Source organism: Aulostomus chinensis, chromosome 18 (genome assembly GCF_037954235.1).
Source record: "Aulostomus chinensis isolate RoL2024-O1b breed Wild chromosome 18, RoL_Achi_v1.0, whole genome shotgun sequence".
Classification (NCBI taxonomy): Eukaryota; Metazoa; Chordata; class Actinopteri; order Syngnathiformes; family Aulostomidae; genus Aulostomus; species Aulostomus chinensis.
Window position 1 is genome coordinate 5,984,130 of NC_141337.1, and position 16,502 is coordinate 6,000,631.

The 16,502-nt window shown below is 43.7% G+C and overlaps 3 protein-coding genes across 3 annotated transcripts in view; 1 reads left to right on the forward strand and 2 right to left on the reverse strand.

The window, feature by feature from the left end:
- Window positions 1-581: 581 nt before the first annotated feature.
- polr3k (polymerase (RNA) III (DNA directed) polypeptide K) lies at window positions 582-3,827 on the reverse strand. The gene is made up of 3 exons (XM_086186300.1): window positions 3,566-3,827; window positions 3,367-3,454; window positions 582-2,855 (listed from the first exon to the last, which is right to left on the reverse strand). Exons 1-3 carry the CDS (start codon window positions 3,674-3,676, stop codon window positions 2,728-2,730), a joined length of 327 nt encoding a protein of 108 aa, XP_086042426.1. The 5' UTR covers window positions 3,677-3,827; the 3' UTR covers window positions 582-2,727.
- A 392-nt stretch (window positions 3,828-4,219) lies between these two features.
- On the forward strand, window positions 4,220-6,300 carry snrnp25 (small nuclear ribonucleoprotein 25). The gene is made up of 5 exons (XM_086186299.1): window positions 4,220-4,609; window positions 5,255-5,345; window positions 5,721-5,826; window positions 5,924-5,998; window positions 6,079-6,300. Exons 1-5 carry the CDS (start codon window positions 4,421-4,423, stop codon window positions 6,134-6,136), a joined length of 519 nt encoding a protein of 172 aa, XP_086042425.1. The 5' UTR covers window positions 4,220-4,420; the 3' UTR covers window positions 6,137-6,300.
- A 2,555-nt stretch (window positions 6,301-8,855) lies between these two features.
- The window catches only part of mrtfbb (myocardin related transcription factor Bb), a 73,321-nt gene continuing 65,674 nt past the window's right edge, over window positions 8,856-16,502 (reverse strand). The window contains exons 5-16 of the mRNA XM_086186256.1: window positions 15,007-15,062; window positions 14,855-14,930; window positions 14,554-14,715; window positions 13,816-13,976; window positions 12,709-12,852; window positions 11,822-12,069; window positions 11,441-11,576; window positions 10,559-11,362; window positions 9,902-10,009; window positions 9,692-9,823; window positions 9,546-9,606; window positions 8,856-9,441 (exon numbers count right to left, since the gene is read on the reverse strand). Of these exons, the coding sequence (XP_086042382.1) occupies window positions 8,993-9,441; window positions 9,546-9,606; window positions 9,692-9,823; window positions 9,902-10,009; window positions 10,559-11,362; window positions 11,441-11,576; window positions 11,822-12,069; window positions 12,709-12,852; window positions 13,816-13,976; window positions 14,554-14,715; window positions 14,855-14,930; window positions 15,007-15,062 (2,537 nt within the window). The 3' untranslated portion in view covers window positions 8,856-8,992. The remainder of the gene's footprint in view (window positions 9,442-9,545; window positions 9,607-9,691; window positions 9,824-9,901; window positions 10,010-10,558; window positions 11,363-11,440; window positions 11,577-11,821; window positions 12,070-12,708; window positions 12,853-13,815; window positions 13,977-14,553; window positions 14,716-14,854; window positions 14,931-15,006; window positions 15,063-16,502) is intronic.

Here is a 16,502-nt window from a genome sequence, read left to right on the forward strand (position 1 = left end):
ATTTATGGATAAATGTTTAGAAATGGGCTCCAACACAAAAAATAAACTATCGAACTCCACAAACTAAACATTAGTATTTACTAGTTAACCTAAATATCTTTAATCAGATGTATTTAGTCCAGTAAACTCATCTTAACCTCCAGTTTTGTAGACCACGCTTGGCAGCAGTGTGCAGAGGCGAACATTCTGTGCTTATGATGCACAGATAAATCGTGGGTGTTCTTTCCCAGGTGTTATCATCCATTCCCATGGAACGTCTCCAATTATTTTGCAAAAAAATAAATGAAGCGGAAAAATCCCCCAAATTCTAGAGCTTCACTTCCCGTGGAAAATTCCTGGAAATGTAGAATGGAAAGTTTCAGAAATTTACCAGACGATTGTCATCATTTCGCAACCTTACTAACTTTCTATTACAACTAGAAATGCACCGATCCCACTGACCCAGGATCAGAATAAGTGCTGATTGAACGGCAGCGTTCGACTGAAGAGCTGATTTCTCTCTGGGACGATGATCGTTCCATTCATACGTCAGGAAACATCAAACTTGACTTCAACACAAATTTACTAACTTTGCAAAAACAATGTAACAAATCCGGTTTGATTTATTAGAATTAGAGGAAACATTTCTTGCAGAAAAGTGTTACGTGAAGCTGAGTTGCTTCAATAAACAGAGAAGAAAACACACTGACAAGGTTAGAAACTGGGGCCCTCAGAGGAATTTCGGAGTTTTTCTTTGGGGTTGAAATTTTCAGGGCTGCCTGACAGCGAAGGTGAAATCAAAGAGCCAAAAATAAAAGAACTGTAGTATTTCTCCGCTTTAATTTAAAAAAAAAAAGAATAGGCAAATATATTAAAAATGAGAAAAGATCTGAAAATTTGAAACTTAAATGTCCTCAAAGGGCTGGAGAGTTTAATGTAAGTGAAGGAGTTAAAAAGGAACAGTGGAGTTTAGACTCTCGTGATAAGAAACGCCAGCGTGACAAATACGCACCCCACGCTGACTGGAGACGGGAATCCCAGCCGCCCGTGATATGATGCTAACAAGGTACTTTTCCCACGATGGTTCAAAGATAATCAATCTGCAAACACATCTGATTCGTCACAACATCTGTAGCAGAAGAACAAAATACCCTGAAGCCAAAAAAGCATGCATTATGTATTTGTCTCTTAAACTGAGAACATACACACGTTTAACTTGTCAAACTGGTAAATCAAAAACAAATCATCTGTTGGTAACCCCAGCTGTTTGAATACAAATATTGATTTTCAGCACCACGTGATCAATGTTGTCCTGCAGTATTGACGCGTGACAGTCAGAAACCCGCTTGACTGTGCTGCCGTTTCTGACCTGTGTCTCCTCGGCGTCTCATAATCCTTCTGAGAGATTTCTGGAACATGAGTGTGCTGAAATCACGAGTTACAAGCGTGTCATTTTCCTGGGGTGAATCCCTCCGCACACGCACTTATCCATTATGCAAACAGTCTGAGGGTGTTCCTGCTGGAGATGCGCTGCATGACATCATTCTGCACTCCTCACTGAAACTGTGGGCTGTTTATTTGTCGCTGCCACAGTAAGACGGTAGCTTGTTTAAAGTAGAAAAAATGTGTCAGCAAACAGGTTGTTGTGGTGGCGCCCTCATCACATGATGCCGTTCAGCCTGTTCTAATATGACGTCAGCCCTTTAAGATTACCTGCAGATGCATGTTAGATGTCTTAATACTGTAATTAACGGGAAAAAAAAGATTATAAAGTAAATTAGCAATCTGCTAGGAATAAGCTGCAAATAAATGATTGTACCAGACGTCTATAGTGATTCCATGGAGATGATCAGTGAACACAACAGCATGCCTGAGCTGCTCGCCGGGACTCGGCCTGCCTCACATCTCGATGAGCAATTCGCACAGACTAGATCCTGGACTTAATGTGCATTTGACCCCCCTGTCTCCCCGTCTCCCCCTTCGGGGTTTGCTAAACTGGGCAAGAGTTGAAGGACAACATTGAACTTTAACCACAAAGTACTGTATGCCATTGTTGTGGATAATGCTGGTCTGCATTGCTCTCTAAATGTCTGTGATATGTATAACTATGTAAGTCAAATTTGTTTGACTGTTGTATACAGGTAATATTTTATCAATAAAAATCTGAACATAATTCATCTGTGGAATTTTATCATTCAGACAAAATGGTCATCAAGGTCACAGCTGGAAACTCGTGTCAAAGTTCATAGAGTCATGACGAACCTGGAAAAGGTTTGGAAAAATACAGCCTAGTCATGGAAATATGTGGCTCAGTAAAAACGGACTCAAAGATTTTTTTTTTTTTTTTTTACAGGTTTGTGTTGTGACACCATTAATCTCGGATTGCAGTTCGAGGTTCATACACACTTTTACCGAAACATTTCCGCACTTCATGACTCATTCATCCAGGAGTGACAGTGTCATTTAACAAGCTCAGCAGCCAATACGCACCACAGGTGACCGTCAAACACCTATTAATACTGAAAATCCCACACTGAACCTGAAGGTAGCACAGTACCACACTAGTCCTGTGTCATGTTCTGGGTCCCTGGAGCAGGAACGATGTTTTACTACACTTTCAACAACAAATGTGACACGAGAGAAACAGCAGAAAAAAATAAACCTGGGTGCAATAAATACAGACTCAAATATGAGGGATGACAAGAATAATCTCTGACATGTTGGGTGTGTTTTCAAAGTGCAAATGTGTCAATCTCTCCACCGGTGTCCACACTGGGCGTTGCAGCATTTGTAGAAAGTGGTCATGGGTTCATCAGCTGAACGGGTCTGAATCTGCATGAAATACGCCCGAGGGTGCTCACACTTGGGACACGTTTCTGCAAACACAAGCAAGAGTGTTACTCTGGAATCGCAACAACCGGTTGGAGGTGCCATTTGCTGACTTGTATGAGGCAATGAAGCAGTAAAAGCTCAGAAAAACACGAGTTACTGCTTTCATTTTAGCAGAGTTTGTACAATCTAGTATGTCCCAGGATTACTTGTGATCATAAATTCAATTTTAAAAATTTTAGATTTCTATTCCCTCTTGCCCTGATTTAAAAAAAACAAAACAAAACTGACAAAACATCTGACTGGACTCTCATAACCTAAAGTTTTGTTTCATAACTTCAAAAATTAATACAGCTGTTGACAGTTAATGAATCAAATCTGTAAGTCTGGAGACACACGTCTGCAGTCCTGTCCGTATGATAGAAGAGCTTGTGAATGCTTTATATGTTGCAGAAAAATTCCGTGTACTCAAGTACATTAAAAGAAAAAAGAAAAGTCAAAAAGCTAAAAGGTAACGTTCATGTGCAAAACACCGGTAACCTCTGTTACGTCACGCACCGGCGGTTGAGTCCACATTTTCCCAAGCTGCAGCTCCGCCGAGAACATCGTCCACCTCCTTCAGTTTGGGGTACTTCCTGTTATTAACCTAGAGAAAGGAACATGCGACATACTATAAGAAAAACTACCTACACGTCAAACCACTAGCAGTATTCCTTTACTTCAACACGTGGTTCAACTTTGAAGACGAGTATTTTACCTTTCTTGTAATGTTGTGTACGTACGGACAGGTGTTGCAGGCGAACCTCATGCATCTTTGTCCTTCCTCGACAATTAAAACGTTTCCACAAGTAGGACAAAAAAGCAGCATGTTAGCTAGGAAGCGACTGTTTCACCTGATGAAAACGGGACACAGCAACACAGCGGTGGTTTTATTTTCCTTGAAGTAAACACTTTAGTCCATGTGGAGAACCGGAAGAGGAACTGCCCCTGAATCAAGTGCAACACTTTTTACTGCTCGGCTGGAAAAATGAAACCGCAGTCTTAAAAAAACAAATGAAACAAAACAATAACAACAACAACAACAACACTCAATCCAACTTAAAAACAACACCACCCAACCATTAAAATCTAGTATTTTTCTGTATTCAACAGCTTCCATGACAAGTAATCTTCAGACCCGAAATCAGAACCAGCTAGTTGATGCTGACACTTGAGATATAGGACACACATCTGTGCAGTGCATACAACAGCCAACTTTATTTTTTAAGTTAACATTTTACTTCCCATATAACGGTAGGTTCGTATAATCGAAGTAACAATACGTCAGAGGAGTGCCCCACGGTTTACTTATTAAGTTTCGAAGTAGTAGTTACGCAGCCCGGAACCTTCGGGCGGAGCAACAGCTTCCCTACGGTATTTAATTTGCACTGTACACGCTGTTTGTTTACTTCACGGTTGTCAGTTACAGTTGCGTGATGGTTGGACGTCTTAAACACGAGTCACATTGTGTTAGTTTTTTTTCTTTTCTTCTGTAAAGTTACTTAGTTTACCGGCGTCCGTCTGATAACGTTGTCCGGTGGAAATCAGGACTGCGGTGAGTTCCTACCTCTTGATGATGGAGGAGCAGAGCGAGGACCCCGCGGGAGAACATACTGAGAAGGGAGAGAAACTAGAGATGGCTGCTGCGGAGACGGAGGAGGAAGATGAGGATGCCCTTCCTCACTCTGAAATTCTGGATATATTCGAAGAGGGACTTGCTCGCCTCGTGCAGGATCCGTTACTCTGCGACCTTCCAATCCAGGTGCCCTGATGTCCGCCATGTAACCAGCGTCTCCTCTCCTTTAATCAGCCCACAGATGTCGTCTGTAGCTAGATATATCTGCTTCAAACTATTGTCTTTGTAAATCATTTTGTCTAAAAACATTTTCATATAGACACAACTTCGTAAAGTCTAAACTCTTAAATCACTGTAGGTGAATATTAGAATCCATAAAATAAATCACCATCACTAAAACTCTGCAAGGCTTTGAAAGTTGCAGGTAGGCTCACCCCAAATGTCAGAATAATAAAGATTAAAGTTTTTTTTAAACAGGAGCACAGAAGCCAAGAAGGATTGTATTTATTCTCTTTAAATCTCGTCTTCTCCTGATAATTGGTGAATTATCTTAAGTCACTCGAGATAATGGCCATTATCTTGTGATAAGTTAAAAAAAATCTCACTATCTTACTATCACGATATAGAGAGGACCGTCCTGTAACCCATATACCCAGAAACATCCTTTCTGCCACTGTCGGACGGATTTCATAGGAATAAACCTGAACATACACGAGTAGTAGCACATTATGGCCAGCAGGGGGCACTTCAGAGTTGTGCTGACAGGGGGAGGAAGGTCAGAACCTGGAGATATTTACAGATACAATAACAGCTGATGATGTTGATGTGCAGGTGACGCTGGAGGAGGTCAACTCCCAGATAGCGCTGGAGTACGGCCAGGCCATGACGGTGAGGGTCTTGAAGGCTGACGGAGAAGTAATGCGTGAGTGTAAAACGTCATCGTAGCTCTCTCGTTTTGGAGGATTCACAAGTTTTATGAAAATAAAGCATGTTTGTTCTCTTTCGCTACCTTTCCAAAACAGATTTTCGAAATTGTAAAGATCATCTCAGCGCACGTTCCTCATTTAAAGGATTGGATCACTTGATTTCAGATATCTTTATTTAGTTTCATGTGTCTTCTACCTGCTAAGTTTATTAATGTCACTGTGCAGGATTGATCTGCGCATTCCTCTTATGTGCTTGGATTGTCTGTTCTTTCTTTTTGTTTCTATTTGCACATCCTGTCATTGGAAATGAAGGGTTTTACAAATGAAACCATCATTACCTGGAGAAAAACTTACTAACGTTCCTCTCTAAGCCATCGTGGTGGTTCAAAACGCGACGGTCCTGGATCTGAAGAAAGCCATTCGCAGATTCATGGAGCTGAAACAACAACGTGAAGGCGGAGTGAAACACGTCAGCTGGTAAACACGCATGCACACACACACACACACACACACACTGATTTCAAATCAAACATTCGTCACAGTCTGATATTTTTATTTGCCTTTCATTTTTCAGGAGATATGTTTGGAGAACCTATAATTTAGTCTTTCAGGGTGAAAAGCTGGAGGATGACAAGATGAGGCTGAAAGAGTAAGCGAATAAAAGAACATTCGTCCTTTTCATCATCAGCAGTTTGACACGTTTGTTTTTGAATCTTTTGGCGTCTTCAGCTACGGGATCAGGAACAGAGATGAAGTGACGTTCATGAAGAGACTGAGGAAGAAGTGACGCGTTGCGTAATCCAACCACGATCAGCTGATCTGTTTCAGTACTCATGTAAATAGGTTTAATCTTCCATTTGTTTCTTTGACCGTTTGATTCTTCTGAAAGATGCTACACTTTACATTTGCTCTCTTTAATGTCTGCAAAAATAAAACTTTTTTTTAAATATGTATTTTTTTTGTGTGTGTTTATTTGAACTTTCATCTCAACAAGTTCATAACCTCTAAATAAAACCTACAGACTTGAATATTTACTGTAGAAGCAGATACTTGATATTTGAATATCTGTAACAGGACAAAAAAAGAAACCCAAAACAATTATCTTTGGTCTATTACATAGATGATTTTCAAAATAAAATAGTATTATTTACATGTTTTGAGGTTTTCCTACGTCTGTTTTTCTCATACGGAATTAGTCGTGAGTGCGTGTGGCTATGCAGATGTGTACACGTGTTATGTTCATGTTTTGTCTGTTCAAATCTTCACTTGTGATTTCACATCATCTTGAACATTTTTGATGCTTTTTATTGTTCATTAATGTAGAAAAATACAGTAAGATCCCAGGTTACTCTCGTAAATATTTTAGAACCTTTGCTAAATTGAGCAAAAAAATTAATAGTTTTGCTGATGATAAAATGTATTTTTGTAAGGTGCCTCGATAACATTACAGGTCACACAGGTCGCAGATCAAATATCAAATATAGATGAAATATATGTGTTATTTTTAAACTGATTTTTTTTTTTTAATGATTTGTAGAGTCGTAGGGCAAATCAAACCTGACTACAATCTTCTTACCATCGTCTCTACTGTGATTCTGGAAGAGGGAAACCTTCTAGCGTGTTGGCATGGTGACAGTGACCTCTGTCAGTAGTGTGACCTGATTGGGTGCAACCCCTACACACACACACACACACACACACACACGCCTCATCCCAGTCACACCATGTGGGGCTTGCTTCAATTTGTGCAGCTCCTCTTCGTCACTGCTGCCACGAGCTTGCAGGTTTGTTGGCTGCGGATTTTGTTGTTGAATGTCAATCAAAGACGCTCCAGAATGTGCTGTGAGCCTGACGGCGGTTTCAGCAGCACCATAATCACCACCATTCCTCAAACATGCAGATTTGAACTGTGCGGATGTTTCTGTATCTGTAGAAATGACTCAGCCGTTGGTGTGTTAGGTTTGTCATGAACAGGGAGGCGTTCTTAATGCTTTGTCAACCATAAATCATGGAAATAAGACAGCAGCACAGCAGGAGCAGCCTCTAAAGTGGCTGGTCAAGTTAAGGTGCCACAATTTCAAAAATAGATCTAACTTCATTGTTTTTGACTGGTTTTGCATTATGAGGGGGAATCTTTTTTTTTCTTTTTTCTCAAAATCATCATCAAACTCAGTTCAGGTGATGTTGCTGGGGGTTTGTATCCAAGTCTGTGGGATATGACATGTAGGCAGGAAACCTCGGCTGCCCTCTGCAGCTCCAAAATTCACGGTCATGTTGCAGCGTCAAACGTCGGCCCACTGCAGCTCTGATGAGACCAACGCCTCTCTCAAATAGCTTTTAGAAAAACAGATTACCATCCTCGTCACGTGTACCTAATAAATTGGCAGGCGAAAGTTGAAAGCTGCTAATTTAATGAAGTCATTGGCTTACAAAAATGCGCCGTTTGTTTGACAAGACTACAACATCCGTCGTTCCTTGTATAGTGTTTAATGACAAGATGTAAAAGGAGTAACAGTGATGCTCGTAGTCCTGCTGTGAAATCCTAAATAATCCGTGTTTACAAAAGGCCTGCGACGCTTATAAAAAGTAACATAAATAAACGATGTGTAAAACATATGGCATAGAAATTATGCATTACAATGCTTCTTGATGTCGAGTTATACTAGTATAGTAAAGATAGAATATTTCTCATTCCAGCACACATTCCCTTGTCAGATGAGGCAAAAATGCGCTGATAGGAAAAAAAAAATCAATCAATCAATCAATCATATATTCAGGTTTTTGTTTTTTCAACATTCAGAATCCCTCCAAATGAGAGAAACACCCTGCTACAGTGCTGCGCAGTGACCTTCGTCTTCATCAAGCTGATGTGGCCAGCAGATGTCTCTGTAAATCCGTCAGATGCATCCATGAGCTGAAGGGACAGCAAATATTACCCTGATCTGTCTGTTTACTGAATAAACCTCCAAAAGAAGAATCAAATAAAGCTTAAAACTTTAACCGTAAACCGTCAACAAGTGCACGTGCCGGACTGTGAGGGCACGTCACAGGACGGTTGGTTGGAGCAAACGTGTGCAGTATGCGTGACACGGTCAGTCACGAGGCCGGTTCAGGGCGGAGCTGCTGCGGCACTAAGGTGACTTAAAACAGCAGCCTCACAGCAGCCAATAAAAACAGCAGTGTTTTCATATTTGTACCAATTTAGTCAAACTTCTGATTCGATGAACAACCATTTCAAAACACCGCAGGCTTCACAGGAGAGACAGGAACAGAACACGGTCTTCCTCTCTCTGCTGTTATAAACCTAACACTGTACATTCAATTAGATCAGAGGAGAAATAAAAGACATAAATAACTTGAGAACAGATTGACAACAGAACAGTGGCATCAACTGGGAGTGAAACGTTACGCTCTGTCCACTGTCAGCTCAACCTGCCAGTACCAGTCCTTCTTAGTGTCAGTCTCTCTCCGAACAATTAGAGGCTCAAAGGAAGCAGTGTAGCAACTTCTAACACGATAAGGTTTATCTAGAAAGCAGAACAGACACGCCTCCAAAAGCTCTTATTGTTCCACGCGGGAAACGACAGCCGCCCTCCCTGATGGGAGCCAGCGAGGATCACCTGGACATCGGTCAGTTCCAGTTCTAGTGCAGTGCATGGGAGTCCAGGAAGTCAGAGGAGAAGACGCCCACTGGTGTTGACATGTCCAAGGTGTTGACCTCATCTGCTGGTACAGACAGATTCAGGTCCAGCCAGTCCATATTGTCCATGGTGGTGTTGTGGAGGGTCAGAGCAGAAGGCTGGACGTTCTCACTGAAGTCCATGGTGACCAGGGGAGAGTGCAGCTCCTCCATCAGCTCCAGAGACTGCGGCTCTGTGTTGGGACCCAGTGGACCATCCAGGAGGGTTTCAAGAGGAGAGCCAGAGGGAGGGGCAGTCGAAGGGTTAAGCGTTGCAGGAGGCAGCTGGGCCACTTGGACCAGAGGAGGAGGGCGTGACAGGACTGTGTTAACGGGAAGGGTGGTTACACTGGGTGTCACAGGGAGAGGCTTGTTCAGGCTGGGAGGGTCCTGTCTGATGAAGGGGGAGATCTCTAAATAAAAAACAAGAGTGAGAATATAGAGATCAGTAGTAGAAGTAGTGGTAGTCGCAGAAGTAGAATTTAGAAGCGTCTTTAAATTTGAAGGTATTTCTTACCGCCGCTCTCAATCAGGACGTCAAACAGGTCGTCCATCTGCTGGCTCGCTACAGACGGAGCCTGCAGGGACAAAACAAAGGGTTTAGTGGCTGGAGTCACACTTTAGAAGAGGCGTAAAGAGGCGAGGCTCAGGTCAAACTTGTACCTGTGCAGCTGTCAACATGCGGGTCTGTTTCACCGCATCCTCGTAGCGGGGCGGGTCTCTGAACTTTGACATAGTGTTTGTGAATTTCGGCTGCTGCAAAATGAGGTTGGCTGCTTGGCTGGGACAGGGTGCCTGCAAGAGAGGAAGACATGAGCAGGTCTTCTTTGCTTTCATCCTGTGCTTTTTAAAAATGAGAAAAGGATCTTCTACCTCATTCATATGTGCTTTCAGGACAGCTTGGCTGGAGGACGCTCCTGCCATTTGTCCACTTGCTGGGAATGCGTTGAGTAAGCTTTGAGTATCCATCCTTCTCCACGTCTGCAGGGAAATTAATGCAAACCAGTGTGTTAAAATGCTCTCCTACACGCATGGAAACGCTCTGGACCGCAGCATCACCACCTGTCACCCAACTGGCGACATTACTGCACTGCTATGCAGCATAACGCCGCTGAGCTGTGGTTTCTGTTGCTAATTCTGGCTGGATATGGGGGCTTGGAGCACAGGCTGACAGAGGGCAGCCGAGGCAACACTGTCAGCCTTCACTCAGCATCTGCTCCAAGTTTCCATAAGCTGTCGTTTGATGTGAATAGAGAAGATTTCACCGCTGAGCCGAGGCCTGTTATTACTGTGGTGAAAAGGAACCCGAGGCGGTGCATCAACAATGTTTGATAGAAAAGCACGTTATTTGTATTATATTAGGCACTGCCATTAAAAACAGTGCACCAGATGTATGTGCAACCAAACCTGATATGAATTCATGATGGTGCACGTACACTTCCCGTAGCATTCACTTATTTGAGAGTAGTCAAATGAAATCTCAGCTGACAGATAGCGGCAGCCTGAGCAAGCATGAGTGTGTTTTCTCACCTTGGTCTGAGTACTGCCTTGATGCTGTAATGGTGCTAGAGCGTCTATTTTTTGTGGCACTTGTCCAGAGGTCTGGATGAAGCTGGGGGCTGCGCTGCAAACAGTAGCTTGTAATTTGATGCCGTTAACAGGCAGCTGGATAGTGACTGCCGAGGCAGGAGGTGCTCTGGCCTGCAGGGTCTCTGGCTGTGTGTTGGTCTGGTGGCTGATGATGAACTGGTTTGGAGGAGTTAAGTAATTTGTCGCCTCCTCCTGTTTGACCACCACAGGCGGAGCTAGAGAGCTACAAGATGCCGAGCATGAGGAAGTTTTAGTCTCCTCCTTGACCTGGATGGGGGGGCTGAAGCGAGGCGGAGAATCTCCGTGCTGACTCCGCTTCTCCACCTCCAGCTGCAGCTTCAGCTCCTCCACCAGCCTCTGCTCCTGCTCAAGCTTCCTCTTCAGCTCCTCAATCTGACGCTCCTTCTCATGGAGACGTTTGTCCTTCTCGTAGGACCTCGTCTCCATGGCGCAGTCCTCTGGCGGGGAGCTCACACTGGGAGCAGCAGGAGTTGGAGATAAAGCATCTGGAAGTGTTGTAGGACTGTCTCCTGCACGACTGTCCTCTATGCCCATAGTGGACACCTTGGAGGCCACCGGGGACACAGGCGGGGTTTCAGATTGTGATGCTGGTTTCGTCTCCATGGTAGCAGCAACTTGAACACTGGAGCTCTCCTGATAAATCTTGAGCCTCTCAATCAGATCCGTCTTAGTCCCAGAAACAGGCAAGGACCTGAGTTTCAGTTCCAGTTTCAGCTCAGCAACCTGTAAGGGTAACATTTTATTATGAAACGCCTCTAAAATATTTATTTTGCATCACAAAAAAGGTGCAGACAGTGTCACCTTCATCTCATCCAGATTAGCTGGTAAATGCTCGGGTTTGCCGTTGGCCTGTGTGAGGCGAGGCTGCACGGGGGCAGATGGAGCATTTCCACTCAGAATAGCAGCAGAGCAGCTGGTTTGTACCTCACTTGTTGGTCTAGTTCAACGAGGCAGCAGCAAAAAGGGAGTAGAGATGAGAGAGGAAATCAGCGCTATCATTCATTTTTCACAATCAACAGCATGTGTGAGGCAGGAAATGTAAAGTATTTAGGACATACAGCAGCTGTGGTTAAACATTTACGACTGGGAGTTTAGCTCGCTGTGAAAACAGTGTGGCTTGAGTGAGGTCTGTCAGTTATCAATCTATCAAACAGAGCGGTAAGTTTGCATAGACATCCATACTTGAGTGTGGCAGGCATGATGGCCTGGTAGCTGTACTGCTGCTGTTGCTGGTTCAGGATCTGGAGCTGCAGGAACTGTTGCTGCTGCTGCAGGAGACGAGCATAGGCAGAGTCCATGGGCACTTCACTGAGCTCCTGCTTCTGGTCTGGGGGAATGTACTGGTGATACTTCAACTTCTTTATTCGTGGCTTTGGCTCTTTGCTCTTCTTGCTGCGGCTTTTATCGCCGGGTGTCTTGGGGAGGCTTTGCTGCAGAGTGAAGGCAGAGCAAATCAAAAAAGAACTGGTGTTTTCTTTGTTTTTCTTTTTAGGTGGAACAATGTCCTGACACCCAATGAGAGATGCAGGATGAGGAAATGGGTAGTGGAAATGTGACTCTTATTGTTTTTAACACCTGCAAGTACAGGATAATGGCTTGGTGTTACTGGCTGGAGCTATGAAACCAGAATCTGATGTTGGGTTAAACAAGCACACATCCTCCAGTTGTCATTGCTCTATTGTGTTCCAAGGGAGGAAGAGTTCAGAGGATAACTGGATTATGATGAATGCTCAAGTTACCGCTTCTTTTCCATCTTTTACTGAACATTTCACAAAGTGTGAATGAGGAAAGTCAGCCAGTCATTTGATCCTGACTGAACTGTCAAAGGTTTAAGCCTTTTACCTTTAAACGCTGCTCTTTAATTATGTGTGATTCCTGATAAGTAATTTTCCTTCACTACCAACGCTTTCACCAGACGTCAGGTTGATGAAAGTGAAGAAAGAAAAATTGAAGAGGCAGGGACGGCGGTACACAGACAAATTTGTGTTTGGCCCCTGGCACACCATGTGGTTTGGGTTTTGGCCCTCCACCATAAATAGTTTTGCCTCCCCCCCATTAAAGAGACTCACCTTTACGAGAACTGGCCCTGTTGTGATGGCGCTGACGGCAGGGATTGGCTGAGGCGTCGTCTCTTTGTGGTAACTCTGTTGTTCATTGGTGGAAACAAGTTTCACTCCATCTGATGTGGGCGGAGAAGTTGGTAGCGGCGACCGCTAAGAGGAACCACATGATCATTTCAATATGAACACTGCAGTCACTTTGCTTGTTGTCATTATTTGATGCAGGATGAGAAAAACACATGAACTTGTGCAACAAGATAACCAGAAGCAGCTTATATTAATGAGAAAATGAAATAAAGACTGATGTCCTTATAAAGACTTGTTTTGTCTGTCTTGTTCTGTCTTTCTTCTTTGTACATGGCCATATGAGTTAATGGTTAATGCGCCGATGTTTGCTCACGTTTGAACATTAACTGCAGAGTGAGCTGCCCAGTGAAACTGGAAGTCTCTTGAGTGTTAATCTGAGATGCTGGAATACTCTCGATGCATCTCCTGTACTGAACAGTATAGTGATTAATCAGCAATCTGCACCGGCTTTGTGTGTACAAAAGCAGTTTATAGTCCATCCATCGTCATTCCGCTTATTCCTACACATTAAGGGTCGCGGGGGGGCTGGAGCCTATCCCAGCGTCAACGGGCGAGAGGCGGGGTTCACCCTGGACAGGTCGCCAGTCCATCGCAGGGCCAACATAGAGAGACGAACAACCATTCACACTCACAGGTCAATTTAGAGTATCAATCAGCCTCGTCCCCAAGTGCATGTTTTTGGACTGTGGGAGGAAGCCGGAGTACCAGAGAGAACCCACGCAGGCACAGGGAGAACATGGGAGACTCCACACAGAAAGATCCCGTGGCCGAGCCGGGACTCGAACCCGGAACCTTCTTGCTGTGAGGCCACAGTGCTAACCACTGCACCACCGTGCAGCCGCAGTTTATAGTATAAAATTCAATAATACACAACAGACAAACTTGTCATACTGTTCAAACTGACATTGGTAATGAACCCTTGGGACTCCTGAGCCGTTTTGGTCATTATTCAAATTGATTTAACCTTAAAATACCACTTAAAAAATGTTTAACCATTACCGATTTCAAAGTTTTGATATCTGGCCTCACCTGCAAGGAGGACGCGGGCTCGGAGCCTCCAGACTCCCTCGGAGAGGCTGAGCGTGCTCTGGGGGACGGCTGGCTCAAAGGCAGTTCAGGTGATAGAGCATCGCTGCTGTCCTCATCAAAGTTGTAGACATCTGGTGTCTCGGGGCAGTTTGTCTTATTACCTAGTGGACCAGGAGTAACGTGTCAGCAGATTATTAAACGTTTGCAAAAACAACTATTGGTCTTGTGTTATGGCTGGTAATTTTGTCCTGGGTCCTTTTGAAATTAAACTTTTTCTAAAATCTGCCAATAAAAAGCTTCGCATCCAGGACAAACAGACTCCTTTCATTGGGTTCTCAAGTTTGATTGTCCAGACTAACATAAATATATTTTTTTCCATATCTGATACAAGAAAGTGCCAGATAAGGACTATCAGAGAGGACGCATGTCAAAATGCTCTTGTTTCAGAGTAAACATTTTGAACTGGCAAACGAAGTAAGCAAAGTTGAAAAGATAATAATTATAATGGCAGTTGTGACAGAAGCCAGGCCATGGCTCTATCCATCCTGATCCACTAACTGGATCACACTGACATGGAAAATTCATCACTGATGTTCTTATTTACGCATGAGCTTTTCTTGCTTTGACAAGTCAGAGGTGTTCTCTTGAGCTAATGTAGGATTTAAATGTGTTAAAACATGGCGTAAATAACTCCAGTGCCTCAGTGTCATGGCAGTGAGGATTTGGTTGAGTATCTACCATCAATGACCTCTTTGACACCAGGGTCGACAGGCAGGATGTTCTTCTCCACCAGCTCCATGGGTCCAGGCCGCTGGGCGATCTTCTCGTTGAGATCGTCAGCCAGTCTGGCCCTCTTCAGCTTCATCTGAGTGGCCTGCAGTGACGGTTCAGCCTGCGTCTCTGACGAACACGAGGTTGTAATCAAGTCAGCATCGGTCAACCTCCTATCTGCTTAGTCAGAATGACTCGCCATACGTGAGCATAAACAGGTTTTTTTTAATCATCACTGATATCTAGACCACACAGGAAAAAGCATTACCTTGTAAGATGTGCATTCGGACCAACTCAGAGCGCTCAGGTCTGCTGCAGAGTTTGTGCTTTAAGAAGTTGCCGGTCTGTTAAATACATGAAACATTTAATCCTTCTATCAGATGAAGAGTGTCATGACAAGCTGCAGAGTCGATGTCTTACTCTGGCTCTCTCCAGGCTGCGAATCTGCTCGTGGAAGGCAGCAGGCGTTTTCAGAGCTGTGAGTAAACAACATTCATCATTGTTAATGAGTCAAAATCGTGTGTTTATGGGCAAACTCCTTCAATTTTAACACATGAACAATTACTAATAGAAATGTTTTACTATTTTTTTTTTTGCTTTAGCTGTGTTACATCAGTTAAATTGTATAAATATTAAATTAGAAAACCAGCTATTAATTCAAGGGAGAGCTACTGTATACACTCTTTGTAATGGGCTCATTAGAGAAGCATCTAAAGGTTGTGCACTTTGTTCTGAGGTATGAATGCAATGACAGATGATCTATAAAAAAACACAGCTTGTGTCACTTGTGTTTCCATAGACGTGTCACGATCCTGGGCACGACAAGTTCCACACTCCACTTTGACGGGAGCACAATAACCGAGCTACTTGTGAGTCAAAGAATAAGCTTCCGTGATTCAAGCATATTGTTCCAAACAGATAAACCCTCCTTGATGTCTAAGGGAAACTGTCGTCTCACTTCAGCGGAAGTCTGGCTCAGCAGCTAGTCACCTCTGCCATGATGAGCACTGCCTGGTTTTAGGACACACCGGCTGCAAAGGAGCTTTGAGGAGTGTGTCAGAGAAGCAAAGCAAAACATTCCTGGTCATCCCAAAAGCTCTCTGCATACCTACCGTAAGCCCGTACATGTGGGAGGTTTGTGTGCCTGCCACGCTTGGCCAGGGCACAGAGGGGTGACTGACCTCCACCGAAGGCTCAGTCGCTGACTCATGAGGCTACGTGGAGCCAGAGAGGAGCTGACGGCGGGGGGCTTCTCAAGAGAGATCAGAACAAACAGACGGAGCTTTGTCTGTTTCTCTTTCTACCGTCGCAGCTATCAGCAGGATTCTGTCACACATTGTCTTTTATTAGAGGAATTAGAGGTGCTCTTAAACACAGTGTTCACGCAGGGAGGGGAGCACTGGCACGGAGTCCAGGATACTTTCGTCGCATTAAAAAGAGAGAATGTGGTACGAGATCAGGTATGCTGCCGGTGTGCTGCTTGCTCGCTCAGCTGTGTTCGTGTCATATTTTCTGTTTTCATTCAAAGATTTATCACGATAACAGTTGGAGAAGGATTAATGCACAAATACACAAAAAAATCGTATAAACCGTAACTGATCAACATCCATCCCATAAGCAATTACGCAATATGACAAACATCCTGACCTAAAAGCCAGACAGGAAGATAGATACCCTTCTCTCCTCTGTGCATGTAGTATGGAGCTGAGTCCCATTGAGACCTGCAAGTTAGCTTAGCACAATGAATGGTAGTGGATGGGCAGGTTAGCATACCTCTGTCAAGTCAGCGTATACCCTTTGCTCCAAAACGGTCTGCGTGTGCAGTAATAAAACTCAGGTCATGCATATTTGCTGTGAAATAAAAATTGAACACGATGAGATACCGTAACTTTAAAATCCGAGAAGAAGTCTGAACT

Excerpts from the sequence above, each read along its gene's own strand:
- snrnp25 (XM_086186299.1), top strand. The coding sequence starts at position 4,421 with ATGATGGAGGAGCAGAGCGAGGACCCCGCGGGAGAACATACTGAGAAG. Across the intron at positions 5,346-5,720 it reads GGCTGACGGAGAAGTAATGC|CCATCGTGGTGGTTCAAAAC; the intron begins GTGAGTGTAAAA and ends TTCCTCTCTAAG. Across the intron at positions 5,827-5,923 it reads GGAGTGAAACACGTCAGCTG|GAGATATGTTTGGAGAACCT; the intron begins GTAAACACGCAT and ends TTCATTTTTCAG.
- polr3k (XM_086186300.1), bottom strand. The coding sequence starts at position 3,676 with ATGCTGCTTTTTTGTCCTACTTGTGGAAACGTTTTAATTGTCGAGGAA. Across the intron at positions 3,455-3,565 it reads TACACAACATTACAAGAAAG|GTTAATAACAGGAAGTACCC; the intron begins GTAAAATACTCG and ends TCCTTTCTCTAG. Across the intron at positions 2,856-3,366 it reads AAATGTGGACTCAACCGCCG|AAACGTGTCCCAAGTGTGAG; the intron begins GTGCGTGACGTA and ends TTGTGTTTGCAG.